Source organism: Dipodomys spectabilis, unplaced genomic scaffold, assembly GCF_019054845.1.
Source record: "Dipodomys spectabilis isolate Male_0828 unplaced genomic scaffold, ASM1905484v1 ptg000147l, whole genome shotgun sequence".
NCBI classification, from domain to species: domain Eukaryota; kingdom Metazoa; phylum Chordata; class Mammalia; order Rodentia; family Heteromyidae; genus Dipodomys; species Dipodomys spectabilis.
This window is the reverse complement of record NW_024870824.1, coordinates 8,036,592-8,055,502: the sequence shown is the minus strand read 5'-3', so window position 1 is coordinate 8,055,502 and position 18,911 is coordinate 8,036,592. Positions and strand designations below refer to the sequence as shown.

The following is an 18,911-nucleotide window of genomic DNA, read 5'->3' as shown; positions in this document are numbered from 1 at the left end:
AGGAACATAGAACCCCAAATAGACAAGACTAGAAAAGCACCTCACATCACACAATCAAAATGCTAACACTACAGAACAAAGAATATCAAAAGCTGCAAAAGAAAAATACCAACTCATTTATAAATCTATCAGAATCTATAAGAGCTCTCAGTCAAAACTCTAAAATTATGTCAACCAAATAACTGCCAATCAAGATCTACTTCTTCTTTAAAACTCAATGGAGGGTTGGGAAGGTGGCTCAGTGGTAGAACACTTGCCTTGCATGCATGAGGCCCTGGGTTCAATTCCTCAGCACCACATAAGCAAAAAAAGCCAGAAGTGGTGCTGTGGCTCAAGTGGTAGAGTGCTAGCCTTGAGCTGAAGAGCTGAGGGACAGCGCCCAGGCCCAGAGTTCAGGCCCCATGACCAGACCCCCCCCCCTCAAAATTATAAAACTCAATGGAGAAATAAAGACCATTCACTATAAGCACAAACTAAAGCAGTTTGTATCACTAAGCCAACCAGCATTGTAGAAGATACTTAATAAAAACAAGGACAACAACCTATACATGGGGAAGAAAGCCAGCTACAAATATGAGAGGTCCAAAAAAAGTAAAGTTCAAGATATGCAATATATAAGTAGATGAAAAGAAGGAAGGAATCAATCATGCACTATTTAGTAAACAAGCAAACTCCCAAGAAGAACAAGAAAAGATCAAATATTACTCAACAAAGTAAATAGTAGTCAAAACAACCTGAAAACAACAAAATTACAGGCCTCAGCAAATATTTCAATATTAACTCTAAATGTGAATTATATTAACTCTTTAATTAAAGATTCTGATGGGTTTGGATTAGGAAAAAAATCTGCCTAGCACCAGTGGCTAACACATGTAATCCTAGTTACTCAGAGGCTGAGATCTGAGGTTCATTGTTCGGAACTCAGCCTGAGCAGCAGAGTACATGAGACTCTTATCTCCAATTGACCACCAGAAAACCGTAAATGGTGCTGTGGTTCAAAGTGGTAGAGTACTAGCCTATGTCAAAAAGAGCTCAGGGAGTTCACACTATAAGCCACACTATAAGAAAAGAAAGAAAGAAAGAAAGAAAGAAAGAAAGAAAGAAAGAAAGAAAGAAAGAAAGAAAGAAAGAAAGAAAGAAAGAAAGAAAGAAAGAAAGAAAGAAAGAAAGAAAGAAAGAAAGAAGAAAGAAAGAAAGAAAGAAAGAAAGAAAGAAAGAAAGAAAGAAAGAAAGAAAGAAAGAAAGAAAGAAAGAAAGAAAGAAAGAAGGAAGAGAAAGAAAGAAAGAAGGAAGGAAGAGAAAGAAAGGGAGGAAGGGAGGGAGGGAGGGAAGGAGGAGGGAGGGAGGGAGAAAGAGAAAGGAAGAAAGAAAGAGAAAGGAAGGGAGAAAGGAAGGAAGGAAGGAAGGAAAGGAAAAGACAGAAAGAAGGAAAAGGAAGGAAACAAAGAAAGGAAGGAAGCAAGGAAAAAAGAAAAAAGGAAAGAAAGGACTACTTGTTGTATACAAGACACACAAATCTCCCTAGGAGACACACAGAGAGACAAAGTAAAATGATATGCCACACAAATGGAAATCAAAACCATGCAGGAGTTCCTATACTCAGAAAAATGGTTTAGCATACCTGAATCAATGAACATATTGGGGCTGGGAAGATGGCTCAATGGTAGAGTGCTTGCCTCACATGAATGAGGCCTGGGTTCAATTCCTCAGCACCACATAAAAAGAAAAGGCCAGAAGTGGCAGTGTGGCTCAAGTGGTAGAGTGCTAGCCGTGAGCTGAAGAGTTCAGGGACAGTGCCCAGGCCTAGAGTTCAATACCCATGACACACACACACGCGCACACACACACACACACACACACACACACACACACACACACACACAAATCAATGAACATATTACGATACAGAAGTGGAATCAGGCACAAAAATTATATCCATGTGCTCATCACAATAGAGGCAGAGGCCTTTGAGAAAACATCCCTTCAACAAATGATGCTGAGAAAATTGGATATTGACATGTAGAAAATTAAAACTAGACTTATATCTCTAATCTTGTACAAAAATTCAATTCAAAATGGTTCAAAAACCTCAATGTAAGGCATAAATTATTGAGACTACTAGAGAAAGCCCTTCAAATACAAGTACAGAAAACGACTTCAATTGCTATAAGTAAGAGCACGAATTTCATCAGATTAAAAATCTTTCTGCCATCCAAGGAAATAAATTATAAGGACAAAGCGAAAGCTTATAGAATAGGAGAAAGTATTTGCCAGCTATTTATTTGACAAGACAAAACTAGAATATAAAGAGTTAAAAAACAGAAACAGTAATATAATTAATAACCAAATGAACAGTTTTCAAAGGAAGAATAGAAAGTAAAAAATATGAAGAAGTGTCCAAAATACACAAAGAAAATGCTAATCAAAGCATCATTGAAATTCCCTCTCAAGCTAGCCACAAATGGCTATCCTGAAGTAAACAAAAAACATGTTTCTGTTTACAAATTAGTGATTCTACTTGAGAAAAAAGAAAATATGGTCAGGAATGTGGCTCAAGTGGTAGAGCACTTGCCCAGCTAGCACAAGACCTTGAGTTCAAATCCCAGAACTACAAAAAACAAAATTAAGAAAAAGGCATGGGAGGACCATCCAGGTGGTGGAGGAAAAGCTTGGGAAAACACCTGAACATGTGGCATCCAAATGCTGGGCAGGCAGCACAAAATCTAAGTAGCCCCTACATAGGGTGCCCTGAAGGTTCCAATCCTGTCCCCTTCCCTCAGGAGCTCCCCAGGGGAGCCCAGGTTTCCTTCCATATGGGCCTCCTTAACCTATGCCACAGCCACAGTATCCAGGATGCCATCCTCAGGTCCTTACCCTCTCCCATACCCACACACCCTGCACCTGGCATGTGTCCTGTGAATCCCCTGGTTCCTGGCATGGTAGATGCATGAGCTACAATGGACAAGAAAGCACTGAAGAAAATAAAGAAACCACATTAAAAGATGCACAAACACCACAAGCATGGCAAGCAATCCTCAGTGACTCTGACTGAATGCATCAAGTCTCACCAGTTTTGCTCTCATCAAGCTTCTGCTGCAATGTTGTACTGGAGCAAAATTAATCCTCGGATCCCTATCCCCACACACCCTGTGCCTTATCCTGCTCTTCAGACCTGACCAGCTAGGAAAAAGTAAAGAGGATTGCCGTGGGCTAGTAAAGACCATCTTCTCCCTGGTTGGTAGATCTTAAAAAAAAAAAAAAGCTATGAAAAGGAGGAAGGGAGACTATCAGTGGGGAATAAAAAAAAGTATGGAAGGGATGACTATGATCAAAGTACATTATATGTACATCAGAAATCTTACAATGAAACCTCTCATTAATAAAACATAAGAAATAAATGACATAAAAAGGAAAACAGTCTAAAACAGAGTAAAGAGGTTTATAGAGAAAAGACTGAGTAGACTAACATTCTATGTTTCATTGACAGTGTTGAATACCAAAAGAACAGAGGAAAACCAGTTTAATTTTTTAAATCTATGCTCATTCACACTACTGGCTAATCATACATGCACATTTGACATAAACAACAGGACTAGATTAATATAGGTTTGACTTTACAAAACTTAAGGAGAAGATATTCCCAGAATAAAGTAATAGGAGGTACAGAGAAACTATGTTTTTCAAAAAATGTCATTTGCAAGGAAGCACCATTTAAGAATAAGGAAGAGAGCTGGGTATGAGAAAGTCATCTTTTCTATTAAAATAGTTTGCTTCTTTTCTGTTAATTTTGTAAGAATTGTTTTTTTTTCTGAAAAGTTCCTGCTTGGCTAGGTGGGTTGGCCTTTTGTTAATTTGTTACATCCTTTACCTGTTGCATTTTAATAAAGACATCCTGTTAGAAGCACCTTGAATTAATTAAGCCATATCCTTTTGCAGATTGTGAACCTGAGCTCAGCTAAAGTAGCAGATAAACTTTATGTCTTGCCAAGTTCCTTTCGGGTTGATGTCCTTATTTCTATGTGACACCTCTACATCACAAGCCATTTGTAGCATGGATGCCAGTGGCTCATACTCTGTTATTCTAACTACTCAGGCAACTGAGATCTGAGGCTCATAGTTCAAAGCCAGCCTGGCAGTAAAGACTCCAATTAAACATCAAAAAAGCTGAAAGAAGAACTCTACCTCAAGAGGTAGAACACTAGTCTTGAGTACAAAAGCTCAGGAACAGTGTCCAAGCTCTAAGGTCAAGCCCTAGAACCAGCACACACACACACACACACACACACACACACACACACACATGCACACACACACATACACAAAGAATAAAGAATTTAATGAATTACTTCAGTAGATTTAGTTGATATTTAACTATATTGATACATAATTGAGTTTGAGTCTAGTTTAGTATCATAATCACACTAGATACAAATTTAAATTCACTTCAAAACTTTGCTTTACAGTGCTAAAAGCTAAGTGGTGACTTTAACAAGAAAATACTAAAATTTATTTCTAAATTTATGTTTATAGGAAAAAAGAGTGCTCATACCATCTAGAATTATATTTGGCAAATAAATGAGTGACTATCCAAATGTTTTTAAGCCCCAGGAATCCTGCAAGACTTATTTAATTTTGGCACCATAAAAACTAAGTTCAATAGAAATGCCAATTCTAGCTGAGAGGATTTCAATACAGACTTCAGGACAACGAGAATGGACTTGTGTTTAATTTTAATCAAATACAATTTAATAGATATTAATTTAATACATTAAAATTAATGGATTTTAATTAAATACAAATTAATGGAGATTAACAGTTTATTTTGCAATTTTCTGAATTTTCAGAACACTCAAAGGGAAACAATCAAATAAGTTGCTTCCATAGAGATTGGATTCTATTCTCACAATAGTTAGAATAATTCATCTCTTCTAGATAGATACTTCATTGAAATTCTATGTGCCTTCCTGAGATTACAAAAGGCCAAGATTTTTACATTTGCACCTCTGAATATACAAACGAACCTGTCATCCTACCATATGCCTTAATAAATATCTCATGTCAAGTGGAAAGCACACTTTTAAAATGACTTAAAATGGTTTAATTTTCATTTTCCTCATTTATTATGAATGTGCTTAGAAGCAACAATAATGAAAATTAAGAAGTTTGCTATATTCATCTATAATTGTTGACTTCTATAAACATGCAATTTTGAAATAATACAGAATATAAATTGAATACATTTTGTACTCTCATTAGAATATTATACCTCATGAAATATGATAAATTATAAAAAAGAAGAGATGTTAAATTTAAAGAATAATCTCAAACTAGATTAACTATAAATAATGCTACTTTAGGAGTATTAAAAAGCATGTTATATCAATATAATGAACACTACAAATTGCAAAACTTGTGGATTGGAACTATGTACTGATATGAAATGTGGATATTTGAAGTGAGTTGTTAAATAAACCTAATTAAAATTACCACTGAAAGAGAACCAATTTGCTCTTGTTATCCTATTAGTAAAAGAAAAAGAAACATTAATATCGCACGTTGTTAAAGTATGAAAGAGATGAAAAATTAAATTATGAATTCAATAACGTAACCACTAGAAAGTAAAATCAACATAACTATGTCATGTTCCCTAAAATACTTGATTTAAAAAGAACACAAAGCTAAACCACACTTGACTGTGCGGTTAATGATATCCAACTTACTGCTGCAACTTAAAATTTGTAGTGCGTCTTTAAGAGTCTTGTATCAGAAAATTGGGGGCAAAGTTGAACTCATTTACCCCAGCACCTCCCTGCAGACACACCTCATACTGGTAGCTGTGGGCCAGGGTCCCCGTGCCACTCACGTCCAGCAGGTGTCCAGGCAAGGGGCCATCGGGCAGCGCGCAGCCGGCCAGCGAGCGCGCCCTGCTCCTCCTGCACAGCCTGAAGGCCACGAAGAGCAGCAGAGACAAGAGGAAGAGAGAAGACACGGCCGCCAGCGCGATGACCAAGTAGGCAGTGAGGCGGTCGGGCTGCGCGCGCTCGGGCGCCGCCGCGTCGGGCAGCGGCAGGTAGGGCTGCGAGAAGCCATCCACCAGCAGCACGTGCAGCGTGACGCTGGCCGAGCGCGGCGGCTCGCCATTGTCCTTGACCAGCAGCAGCAGCCTGTGCTTGGGCGCGTCGCGCTCGCTCAGCAGCCTGGCGGTGCGCACCTCGCCATTGTGCGGCCACACGCTGAACAGCCCGGGCTCCGTGGCCTTGAGCAGCTGGAACGACAGCCAGGCGTTCTGGCCCGAGTCGCGGTCCACCGCCACCACCTTGCTCACCAGGTAGCCCGGCTCGGCCGCCCTGGGCAGCAGCTCGGTGCAGGGCGCAGACGCGTTCTGCAGCGGGTACAGCACGAAGGGCGAGTTGTCGTTGGCGTCCAGCACCTGCACGCGCACCAGCGCCTGGCTGCTGAGCGGGGGCGAGCCGCGGTCGGCGGCGCGCACGCGCACCTCGAACGCCTGCAGGGCCTCATAGTCCAGCGCCCTCAGGGCGAACAGCTGCCCGCTGTCCGCGTTGATGGACACCAGCGCCGCCGCCGCGTCGGGGCCGGGCTGCGGGCCGGGCAGCAGCGAGTAGGTCAGCTGGGCGTTGCTGCCCGAGTCTCTGTCTGTGGCGCTGATGGTGCCAATGTGCAGGGCGGGGCTGTTGTTCTCGCGGACCCACAGGGTGTAGGAGGACTGCGTGAATTCGGGGGCGTTGTCGTTCACGTCGGACACCTGCAGGGTGATGGTGTGCTGGGTTTGCAGCCTGGGGGTTCCCAAGTCGGAGACGGTGATGGTGATGTTGTACTCAGCAGTGCTTTCTCTGTCCAGTGGGCTCTCAGTCACTAAGGTGTAAAAGTTCTGTACAGAGGGTTTCAGGACAAAAGGGAGATCTTTCTGGATGGAACACTTAATTTTTCCATTGTCTCCCGAGTCTAGATCTGAAACGCTGAAAATCGCTACCACAGTCTCTGCCAAATTCTCTGAAATAGGACTGTTAACTGACGACATGGTTAATTCTGGTGGGTTGTCATTAACATCAATCACATCAACTATGACTGTACATTTTCCTGAAAGGCCTCCTCCGTCCTTGGCCTCTATATCTATTTCGTAAGTACTAATTGTTTCATAATCCAGACATTTAACTAGTTGCATATCACCAGTAATTGGATTTAGTTGAAAAGTTTTGAGAATTTCTTCTGAAGCGTGAAAAAATGCATATGAAACCGCCCCATAATTTCCTGTGTCTAAATCAGAAGCGGAGACTGTAGTAATGACAGAGTTGACAGGAGTGTTTTCTGGAATCTGAACCTGGTGGAGTGACTGTGCAAATTCGGGGGCGTTGTCGTTGATGTCTAAGACTAAGATGTAGATCTGGGCTGTCCCGAACCTTGGAGGAGAGCCGCCATCCAGCGCTGTGAGGACTAAAGTAAGCTCTGGCTGGTCCTCCCGATCTAGCGCTTTGTCCAGCACTAGCTCCGGATATTTCCTTCCGTCCCTGCGACGCTGTGTGACGACATGGAAGTGGGAATTGGGAGCCAGGGTGTAGTCTTGGAGACTGTTTCTTCCCACATCCAGGTCCTCAGCATTTCCCAAAGGAATTGCTGTTCCTGGTGGGGCGCTTTCTAGGATTTTCACCTGCATTTCGTTCTCAAAGAATACTGGCGAATGATCATTAATATCTATGACTTGGAGCTCATTTGTAATCAACTGAAAAGGATTTTGCAGTAACACCTGAAACGGCAGTATACATGGCTCCGTGGAACCGCAAAGCTCCTCTCGGTCTAACTTCTCATTCAGGAGCAAATCACCGGTCTGATAATTGAGCTGAAAATGCTGTTTGTTCCCTTTGGATGCAACTTGGGCCACCCTTGTGGCCAATTCGTCCACCCTCAGCCCCACATCCTTTGCTAGATTGGTTATTAAAAAGCCCCTCTCACTTTCCTCAGTCACAAAATAGCGTTTCAATTCCGACCCAGCCAAGGACCCACCAAGAAAAATAAAGAGAAGCAGGACTTGCCTTTGTTTAAGAAAGCGCTCCCCTCCAGCCTCCATTTTACTTCCTGCCTTCTTCTTCCAGAAGGAACCGTCGCTAAATCCAGCCTCAGCGGTGTTGGGAAAAGCGTTTTATACCTCAGCTTGTGCAAATGGCTTAACAAAATAATGTTTTCCAGAGGCTCAGATAAGCTGGTTGATCCTTCTGCCCAGGTTCACACTCCCGGGCTTTCTCTGACTCGATTGGTGCGTCAGAGGAAGACAGTGTAATTCTCCTTTTTTAGTCAACAGCGCCACCATGCGTTCATTGGCAGTTTAAAATTTTTTAGAGAAAGTAATTTTGTTCATTGTCGTTATCAAACCCAGTTGACTATTGGAGGAACTTCTGGTGTCACATAAGTAAGCGTAACTTATGGAAATTAACTCCTCTAAATGAAGATGGAATCCCTGAAAGAGCCCTGATTTACATGATTTTGTAAGAGTCTATACATGCTGATAATGCTACTACCTTTCATCTATATTTATTATACATAAATATAAAAGGCTTTGTTTTAAATGATGCCATACTTAACTATCCTATGTGTGATTTAATTTTCCATTTTGTTTAATAAATATGAATTGCTTTTTTTTTTTTTTGGTCGTGGGGCTTGAACTCTGGGCCTGGGCGCTGTCCCTCAGCTCTTTAGCACAAGGTTAGCACTCTATCACTTGAGCCACAGTGCCACTTCAGGCTTTTTCTGTTTATGTGGTGCTGAGGAATCAAACTCAGGGCCTCATAAATGCAAGGCAAGCACTCTGCCACTGAGCCACCTTCCCAGCCATAAGTAGCATTTATAATAATAAAAACACTATGAGAAAGCAAGTTGGGAAAGAAATTATGGCAGATTGTTTCACAGTCCATCTAGAGGGTAGCAAATGCCCAATTGCTTACACTTTTTCATTTCCAAGAAACACTTTAGAGCCAGGCACCAATGGCTCACTCCTATAATCTTACTTGGGAAGCTGATATCTAAGAATTATGATTCACAGGCAACTAGGGCAGGAAGTCCACAAGAATCTTATCTCCAACTAACCATCCAAAAGCCAGAGGTGGAGCTCTGACTCAAATTTACAGTACTAACCTTGAGCATAAAAGCTCAAGAACAGTGACCAGGATCTGGAGATCAAGTCTCAAAACTAGTGGGCATGCACACATACACGCATACAAGAAATACTTTAGAGGGCCTTTTCCTCTCCTTATTAAACAGTAATATTACAACTAGTTATTCTGCATAGGTGATTATTGAATTTGTAGAAACTAGGCATAGGGCAGAAAGAGCCAATGTCTAAAATCATATACTATCTTACATCAAAGGAGATATATGTACTTTAAACACATGTTCAAAAGTATGAAAGCTTTATAGAGGAGATAAAATGAATGCACTGAAAGCATGCATGAGGGAGGCCTTAACTTAATGAAGATTGCTAAGAAGACTTCACTAAAGTTCCCCCATTTAATCTGGGGCCTGAAGGATGATGAGTGTACCAGCTGACTACAAAGAATGTGAAGGTCCTGGAAGAACAAAGTACAACCATTTTGGGTAATAAGAAAGCAGAGAATACCCAGAACCTTATTTTCAAGAGTAAGTGAAAAGGGTGAAGAGGTAAAGTCAGTCCAAATAATGGGCACATGCTTTTTATTTTAAGAACAAAAAGAGACATCTGTAAGGAAGACAAATGAAACAACACAAATATATGTGTTCAGTATAACTTCATTTGTATTTCTACACAATTATCAGGAATGCTATGTACTAGCTCATCTATTGACTTTACTTCTGATGCTGAAGATACTAAAAATAATTCCAATTATCCTTCTATAACTTTATGTTATTTTATTGGACTATAACTGCAAGGTATTGAAATAGCTATTGTCATGGGAGCAGGATTGTGACCTAAGATCCTAGATGGAATTAGTGGTTAAAGACTTCTAATGCCAAGGTAGAACTCAGTGTCACTGGAGATCTCAAAATGAGATCTCCAAATTATAATTTTAATAGTATAGCTCAAACATGTGAAAATAATATAAAAAGTAAAGATAGGCTGAATAACAAAATAATTAAAATTCATTTAAGAGGTTGTTCAGAAATTAAACTGTAAGAAATGAAATTTTCATGTGTCATTTATTTTTAAATTATAAAGCTGAATGTCTCAATGTCTCCATCTATAAACCAGTGGATAGGAAAAGAGATTCAAAAGGCAATAAGTAGATGGGCTGGGAAGGTGGCTCAGTGGTAGAGTACTTGCCTTGCATGCATGAGGCCCTGGGTTCGATTCCTCAGCACCACATAAACAGAAAAAGCTGGAAGTGGCTCTGTGGCTCAAGTGGTAGAGCACTAGCCTTGAGCTGATGAGCTGAGGGAACAGCACCCAGGCCCAGAGTTCAGGCCCCACAACCAACAAAAAGAAACAGAAAAAAGAAAATAAAAGCAATAAGAGGAAAAACAAGTACAGATATATACAATGGGGGTGATAACTGGATAATTTTGTTTTGTTTTGTTTTGGTTTGGTTTTTTTTGTCCATTGTGGGGCTTGAATTCTGGCCCTGGGTGCTGTCCCTGAGCTCTTCAGCTCAAGGCAAGTGCTCTATCGCTTAAGCCACAGTGCCACTTCCGGTTTTCTAGTGGTTTATTGGAGATAAGAGTGTCAGGAACTTTCCTGCCTGGGCTGGCTTTGAACCATAATTCTCAGATCTCAGCCTCCTGAGTAGCTAGGATTACAGGCGTGAGCCACCTGCACCTGGATCTGGATAATGTTTAAATAACACTTATTTAAACAGTTCAATTATAACAAAATGACACAATTCATTGTGTATCAGAAAGCATTTAATTCCAGCAAATTTTGTTCATTAACTATTTTAGCATATTTAAGTATTAATCCATACCAAGTGAAATAACTACTTTTCAATCATTCAGAAATTTTAAGTAGAACCTAAAATGCCTTAGTGACTATGTTAATCATGCAATAAATGTGGAGCTATTCATACATATAATGCAAACACTTTTTATAAAGCATCAAAAAGTCTAGAGAACTGAAGGAGGTATAGATAAATAGACAGACAGACAGACAGACAGACAGACAGACAGACAGACAGACAGATAGATACATAGATAGATAGATAGATAGATAGATAGATAGATAGATAGATAGATAGATAGATAGATAGATAGATAGATAGATAGATAGCTATCCCGAGTGTGAGTAGAGTGAGTGAGTGAGTGCATCTATCTACATTCTAACACAGGCTGATTTCTTATTGAATCCTAAATGCCTCCAGAAATTCTTGAAAAGAACAAAAGTTTCTTAAGTTGGTAAAGAATAAACACATATTACATGTATTATTTTAACTTTTGTGGAGGGAGTCAGAGTTAGTAAAAGGCTTCTAATAATTCAAATGGATATTTAAAGAGGACTGGATTAACCAGAGTTCTTTTTGTTTGTTTGTTTGTTTGTTGCTGCAGTTGTTTTGCATTGCTTAAACTTTCACAGAGCATGCCTCAGACCAATATCCTTGTAACTATGCCTAGGTATAGCCAAGATGACAGGCATGTGACACCAAGACAAACTTAAAAAAATAATGAGATGGAGATCTCAATAACTTTTTGTTCGAGCTGACCTTAATTTCAGTTCATCCAGACTCTACCTGAGTTATTAGAATGATAAGAATGAGCAACTGTGCTCTGAGTTACTAGAATGATAAGAATAAGCAACTGTGTCCACTTAACTTTTTTTTTTTTTTACAAAAACAGACATTCATAAAGTGAATAGTCTGTGGATTCAAACAATTAGGCTCCTCAAAGCTTCTAAAGAAGTAATAACTTTTACATGTTGTCATTTAAGATATACTTTTAGATAAATATAATAAAGGTGTTATGTTATTCATGAATATACCCCTGTAAACAGTTACAGAGAACAATCCAAAGACACACAGCCTAAAGTGATAAAACAAAAATATTCTGGGCTTCAAAATTTCAACCCATGTACTGCAATAATGTTGTTGTTTTTTTAAAATATAAGCCTTTGAACTTACCAAGGAACTGGGAAGTTGACTTTCAGAAAAGGCTCTCTAACTAAAAATGAAAGAGTTCCAGAAGTACAAAATTTACATTCATACTTTAAATATAACTAGGTTGCTATACTAATCAAAATCAAAACACAACCAAATTCATATTCATTGAACTACAAAAGCCATACATTTAGAAATACTAAGTAACGAGAAGAATTAGAACAAGATACTTTCAAATAAGTATGAGCAAAACAGTAAACGAGAGAGAGAGAGAGAGAGAGAGAGAGAGAGAGAGAGAGGGCTGAATCCAAAGCTATTACTAAAACAGATTTTCATCATAAACTCTTTTGCACCCTGAGAAAGGATGGAGATGCTTGGAGTCAAGAAGTTGACTTCACTGGTTCCAGGTCCTCTCATCAGGCACACCTCACCAAGGTAGTGTACGACAGAGTCCTTGTGGGCAACGTCCACTTATTTCTGAGTGCAAAATTTTTCTATAACACATTAAAAATCCCTGTCTGGGTTGGATCCCAAATAGAAAGAATACTTTATCATAGCCAGACAGACCTCTATTGGAATCCAAAGCTATTTCGGACTACAATATTATCTCCCATTTCTTCACCAGAGCCCTGGGGCTGGAGATTGGGGATGATAGGCTTCAGGAATTTGAACTCATTGGTGCCAGCACCTCCCTGCAGACACACCTCATACTGGTAGCTGTGGGCCAGGGTCCCCGTGCCACTCACGTCCAGCAGGTGTCCAGGCAAGGGGCCATCGGGCAGCGCGCAGCCGGCCAGCGAGCGCACCCTGCTCCTCCTGCACAGCCTGACGGCCACGAAGAGCAGCAGAGACAAGAGGAAGAGAGAAGACACGGCCGCCAGCGCGATGACCAAGTAGGCAGTGAGGCGGTCGGGCTGCGCGCGCTCGGGCGCCGCCGCGTCGGGCAGCGGCAGGTAGGGCTGCGAGAAGCCATCCACCAGCAGCACGTGCAGCGTGACGCTGGCCGAGCGCGGCGGCTCGCCATTGTCCTTGACCAGCAGCAGCAGCCTGTGCTTGGGCGCGTCGCGCTCGCTCAGCAGCCTGGCGGTGCGCACCTCGCCATTGTGCGGCCACACGCTGAACAGCCCGGGCTCCGTGGCCTTGAGCAGCTGGAACGACAGCCAGGCGTTCTGGCCCGAGTCGCGGTCCACCGCCACCACCTTGCTCACCAGGTAGCCCGGCTCGGCCGCCCTGGGCAGCAGCTCGGTGCAGGGCGCAGACGCGTTCTGCAGCGGGTACAGCACGAAGGGCGAGTTGTCGTTGGCGTCCAGCACCTGCACGCGCACCAGCGCCTGGCTGCTGAGCGGGGGCGAGCCGCGGTCGGCGGCGCGCACGCGCACCTCGAACGCCTGCAGGGCCTCATAGTCCAGCGCCCTCAGGGCGAACAGCTGCCCGCTGTCCGCGTTGATGGACACCAGCGCCGCCGCCGCGTCGGGGCCGGGCTGCGGGCCGGGCAGCAGCGAGTAGGTCAGCTGGGCGTTGCTGCCCGAGTCTCTGTCTGTGGCGCTGATGGTGCCAATGTGCAGGGCGGGGCTGTTGTTCTCGCGGACCCACAGGGTGTAGGAGGACTGCGTGAATTCGGGGGCGTTGTCGTTCACGTCGGACACCTGCAGGGTGAAGGTGTGCTGGGTTTGCAACATGGGAGTTCCCAAGTCGGTTACAGTGATGGTGATATTGTACTCAGAGTTGGTCTCCCGGTCCAGCGCTGAGTTTGTCACAATTGTGTAAAAATTTTCAACTGAGGGTTTGAGAAGAAAAGGAAGATCTTCTGGGATGGAGCACATCATCCTTCCATTATCTCCTGAGTCAGGATCTGAAACACTGAATACAGCAATTACGGTTTCCATCAGGTTTTCTGGGATCTGATTGGTAAGTGAGGACATGCTTAGTTCAGGAGGGTTGTCATTCAGATCCATCACTTGGACAAACACCACACAACTTCCAGTAAGCCCTCCACCGTCTATTGCCTGAATATTTACGGTGTACATCTGAATGGATTCAAAATCCAATTTCTGTGCTAAAAGGAGTTCTCCCGATTTTGTATTTATCTGAAATGTTTTTCGGATATCTTCAGAAGCTTGAGAAAACATGTATGTTATTTCTCCATTAATACCAATGTCCAAATCCCTAGCAGAGACCGTGGCAACCTGAAATCCAACAGGGCTGTTCTCTGGGACCTGTAACTCATAGAGAAGCTTTGTAAACTCCGGGGCATTGTCATTGATATCCACAACTTCAATACGGACCAGGGCAGTGCAGGACCTGGGTGGATTCCCACCGTCCAAGGCAGTAAGGAGTAGCCTGATCTCACGCTCTTCCTCCCGATCCAGCGCTTTCTCCAGCACCAGCTGCGGTAATATGCCATCAGGGCTGTCTTGTAATTTCAGATGGAAATAGAAATTGGGGCTGAGTGTATAATTTTGGAGACTGTTGCTTCCTACATCCAAATCCTGGGCACGTTCTATTAGGAAAGTAGTTCCAGGAGCAGTGTTTTCTGGAATTTTCAAAATTATTTCGTTGTCTAAGAAAACAGGGGAATGATCATTTATGTCCTTAATCCATAACTCGCCTAGGAAAAACTGCAGAGGATTTTCCAGTAACACCTGGAAAGGTAGTACACAGGGCTCTGTACGACCACAGAGCTCCTCCCGGTCCAGTTTCTCATTTAACAACAAATCCCCGGTTTGCCTATCCAAATGCAAATGCAGTTTTTTCCCTTTAGATACCAGCTGGACACCCCTGGAAGCTAGCTCCTCTACCTCCAGCCCCAGATCCTTTAACAAATTGGCCACAAAGGAGCCACTCTCTGTTTCCTCAGCCACTGAGTAGTGTGTAGGTTCAGAACCAGCTTGAGCTATGCCCAGCAAAACAAAGAATATTAGGACTTGCCTTTGTTTCAGAAAGAGCTCCTTTCTCTCTCTGGCCTCCATCACCTTCTGGTGTATCTGCAGACTCGCTCCAGCTCTCTCTCCCATTACCGCTGACAGTAAATCCCAGTGTCTTACAGACAGTCCAGCAGCCTGATTTCCCAGAGTGACCGCCCTAGAAAGCCTCTTCTTCCTGCTGGCTTCTTCAGCTGAGTAACAACCTAATGCCTTCAGCTGATTGCTTTGCTTATTCTACTTCTAAGTCTGCAGCGCCACCCTGCGTCTTTTCCTAGTGTTTGTTTTCTAACAGAAAATCATGTTACTTTGTTTTTGACTGATAGTAATCTAAGTTGAATATTTTTTAAGTAGTATCAAAATGTATGGAAATCGTATGTGTATGTTAGGGCTTTTCATTGCACCCCTAGCATAAGGGGTGCAATGTTCTACTTCGGGTTCATCACAAATCCAAGCATCTCTTTTCAAACTATGATAATCAAGAAACAGGAAGGGTATGACCTCAGGGACAAAGGGTATGACCATGGGACAAAAAGAAAGCTTTGAGTAGGCAGTTCCCAGATTTGTTCAGAATTTGGACATGTGTGCAACTTGATCATGGTTTTGGTTACAAAAATGATACTCAGGGAAAGACAATTCAAATGAGAATGCTTCTGTGCTCTTATATTTCCCTGAATTCTGAAGTGACTATCCCACTGAATGGAGGTAATTCCTTCTTATGTCAATACTTTTATATTTTCTTCTCTAAAGGATAGGGTTTTTTTTTGTGCCAGTTCTAGAGCTTGAACTCAAGACCTGGGCACTGTCCCTGTGCTTCTTTTACTCAAGGCTAGCTAGCATTCTAGCCACAGCTCCACTTCTGGCTTTTTTGATAGTTTAGTGGAGATAAGAGTGTCCACAGACATTACTGCCTGGGCTGGCTTCAAATGATGATCTTCAGATCTCAGCCTCCTGAATAGCTAGGATTATAGACCCTGGGTAGGATAGTATAATTTTAATTATAACTTCAATTTAATGATGACATCTGAAAACTTTAAAATGTCATGATACCAAATACTCCATAAAGCTTCTAATTTCCCCAATTATCTTTCAAATTTTCTTTCTAGAGATTGTGCATTAAATCTGATTCTAAACAAGATATAATTTATTGCAGTTTTTGAAGTTCTTTCTTTTGATATCTTAAAAGGTATTTCTTATAAATAAAATAAATCTAAAGCCACAGAAATATATGGATGAAACTTAAATGCATATTGCTTAGTGGGAAAAAAAAACCCCAATGATGAAAAAGGTGATTTTAAAGATATAGTAAGAAGTTCAGAGATTGCAGAGGGACAATGAGAGTGAATGAAGAGGTGAAACTTTTAGGGCAGTTTTATTTTATGTTACTATAATGTTATATTCTTGGATTCGAGAGCTCACACATTTGTCAAACCTAGATAACTATGTAAAACAAAGAGTGACTCCTAAACTGTGCACTTGAGTTAATTGTATTGATGTTGTTTCATCACTTGTAATAACTATATTAAACTAATCTAGGATATTAGTAAGGAAACTGCAAGTGAGAGGGAGAGTATATATGGAGTCTATTATTTGCTCAATTTTCTGTAAAGTTTAAGATTCTTTATGAGTAGTCTATTCATTTAAAAGTATTTTGATAGGGGCTGGGAAGGTGGCTCAGTGGTAAAGTGCTTGCCTCGCATGCCTGAGGCCCTGGGTTCGATTGTTCAACACCACACATAAAAAAGGCTGGAAGTGGTACTGTGGCTCAAGTGGTAGAGCTCTAGCCTTGAGCTGAAGAGCTGAGTGACAGCACCCAGGCCCAGAGTTCAAGCCCCATGACTAACCAAAAAAATTGACAAAGAAACATTTCAAATACAAGTAAAAAGTGAAAGAATTGTACAACAAATGCAACTTATCCAAAGTAGATGATAATTTATGTAGATAATAATTTATATTTGCTTGTCCAGTCAAAATAACTTGAAAACATTATACTTTACCTCTGAATATGAGAGAGCAATATATATTCCCTTTTCAGGAATCCCTGATGCTTAAAACTGGCTTAAGCATGTCAGATTAAAGCACTCTTGCAAGAAAAGGGGTGACACTGTCCAAAAATAAATGTACTCTTTACCTGACTTATGTAAGTGCAACCCCTCTGTACATCACCTTTATAATAACAACAAAAATTTAAATAAAAAGGTACTCTAGTAGATGACTATATCATTATAATAACTATAATTTTCTACTAATAATAAAATTGAAATTTCATACTGTAAAAGAAAATATGGCAGTTTGTTAGTAACTAAATATAACATAAAATTAGTAAATAGAAATAGATATACAGGGGCTGGGAAGGTGGCTCAGTGGTAGAGCGCTTGCCTTACATGCATGAGGCCCTGGGTTCGATTCCTCAGCACCACATAAGCAAAAAGAAAAAAGCTGGAAGTGGCGCTGTGGCTCAAGTGGTAGAGTGCTAGCCTTGAGCTGAAGAGCTGAGGGATAGCGCCCAGGCCCAGAGTTCAGGCCTCACAACCGGACCCTCCCCCCTCAAAAAAAATAGAAATACAAAAGATTTCAGAATGGCAAACAATGTTTGGAAAGGAAGAAAATGCAGAATCTAATGACAAAATACAAAACAATTCAAATACACTAAAGAAAAATAAGAAAATATTTCTGAAAAAGGAGACATGGAATTGGGATTCAAGGAATCCATGTGAAAACTGTTCTGTCTATATTCAAGTCCTGCCATTTGTACGAATTTCCATTCAAATGAAAGTGCTTTACTGCTTTTTTTTTTGTATCATTTGTAGGTGAAGGAATATCTGGGAAGTGGTAATTTATGCTTGTAAGTTTGAACTCAGCTTAAGGAAATGCAAGCCATTTTCCTTTAGCAACTGAAATACAATATCAATGTTTGCGGCGAACGCCTTCTCGGCCAGCAAGGAAGAACGACCACCACACCAGGAGTCTTCTCAGATCACACTTTATTGGAGAGCCTTTGTGTTGATGGGAGAGCTTGAGCGAGAGACCCCATACAGGAAAATGTGGCCGCTTATATAGGGAACAGGAACACTGGTCGTTCTATCATTGGTCGTCTGCCTTTCGCTGTCACCAGGTGCCACGGGATTGGCTGGGGACGCTACGTGGCTCGAGCATGCGCAAAGCCCGGGACCCACAGGCCCGCCAAGCACTGCCTAATATGGAGTTGTTTACCTCAAAGCTGCAAGGAAGTGGGCGCCATCTTGTAATGGCGTTCGCCCAGGCTCCCCGCAAATGTTTCACTGGGTTTTCCCTCTGGGTTCAGTGTCTACTTAGTATCAAATCCACAGCCCATGACTTTAAAGTGCTATAATATACTGTAGATATGCTACTTGCCTTCTCACTCTCTGTCCCTTTACTTGCCTATCATCAAGCACCAAACTTCTGATGTACCAATAGCAGAACCTCTTCAACAGAATTCTGCCGTACAATATCCTGAATGGGACATGTTGACTAAAACAGAATCAGACTTTATCTTAGATTGAGCTTTAAGTATTTCTTTAAATATGTTCCAGCAAATAGAACTCCATGCAAAGTCTGATCACACAAATGTGTTACTTAAGCCTCAAGAACCTCAGACTTCTGATACAATAGTCAGAGACAGGCAATGTAATATGGAACATACAGCACTGTATTTGCAGTTAATACCAGGGCCTACAGTGTTGTCATACAGGCTTTTTATATGTTTTACATTTTCCAGAAAGAATAAATTTGAAAGGAAGAGATAACATTGATCAAGACACATTGTATTTATTAACTGATTTGAACTTAAACGCCTTTGTAAAGCTACTTAAATTAATTCAAAAAATTGTGAAAGGCAAGACAAATTTGATACTTATATTTATTATTCATTATATTTAATAAGCTGTATCATTTTCTCACTAAC

The 18,911-nt window shown here is 41.4% G+C and overlaps 2 protein-coding genes across 2 annotated transcripts; both read right to left on the bottom strand.

Moving 5' to 3' along the window:
- Positions 1-5,742: 5,742 nt before the first annotated feature.
- LOC122118153 (protocadherin beta-3-like) lies at positions 5,743-8,083 on the bottom strand. Its single transcript, XM_042692076.1, has one exon. It carries the CDS (start codon positions 8,081-8,083, stop codon positions 5,750-5,752), a length of 2,334 nt encoding a protein of 777 aa, XP_042548010.1. The 3' UTR covers positions 5,743-5,749.
- A 4,551-nt stretch (positions 8,084-12,634) lies between these two features.
- Positions 12,635-15,034, bottom strand: LOC122118036 (protocadherin beta-2-like). Its single transcript, XM_042691886.1, has one exon. The coding sequence runs from the start codon at positions 15,032-15,034 to the stop codon at positions 12,635-12,637; it is 2,400 nt and encodes a 799-aa protein (XP_042547820.1).
- Positions 15,035-18,911: the final 3,877 nt, after the last annotated feature.

What these genes read in the sequence shown, in the direction of transcription:
- LOC122118153 (XM_042692076.1), bottom strand. Translation starts at nt 8,083, where the DNA reads ATGGAGGCTGGAGGGGAGCGCTTTCTTAAACAAAGGCAAGTCCTGCTT.
- LOC122118036 (XM_042691886.1), bottom strand. Translation starts at nt 15,034, where the DNA reads ATGGAGGCCAGAGAGAGAAAGGAGCTCTTTCTGAAACAAAGGCAAGTC.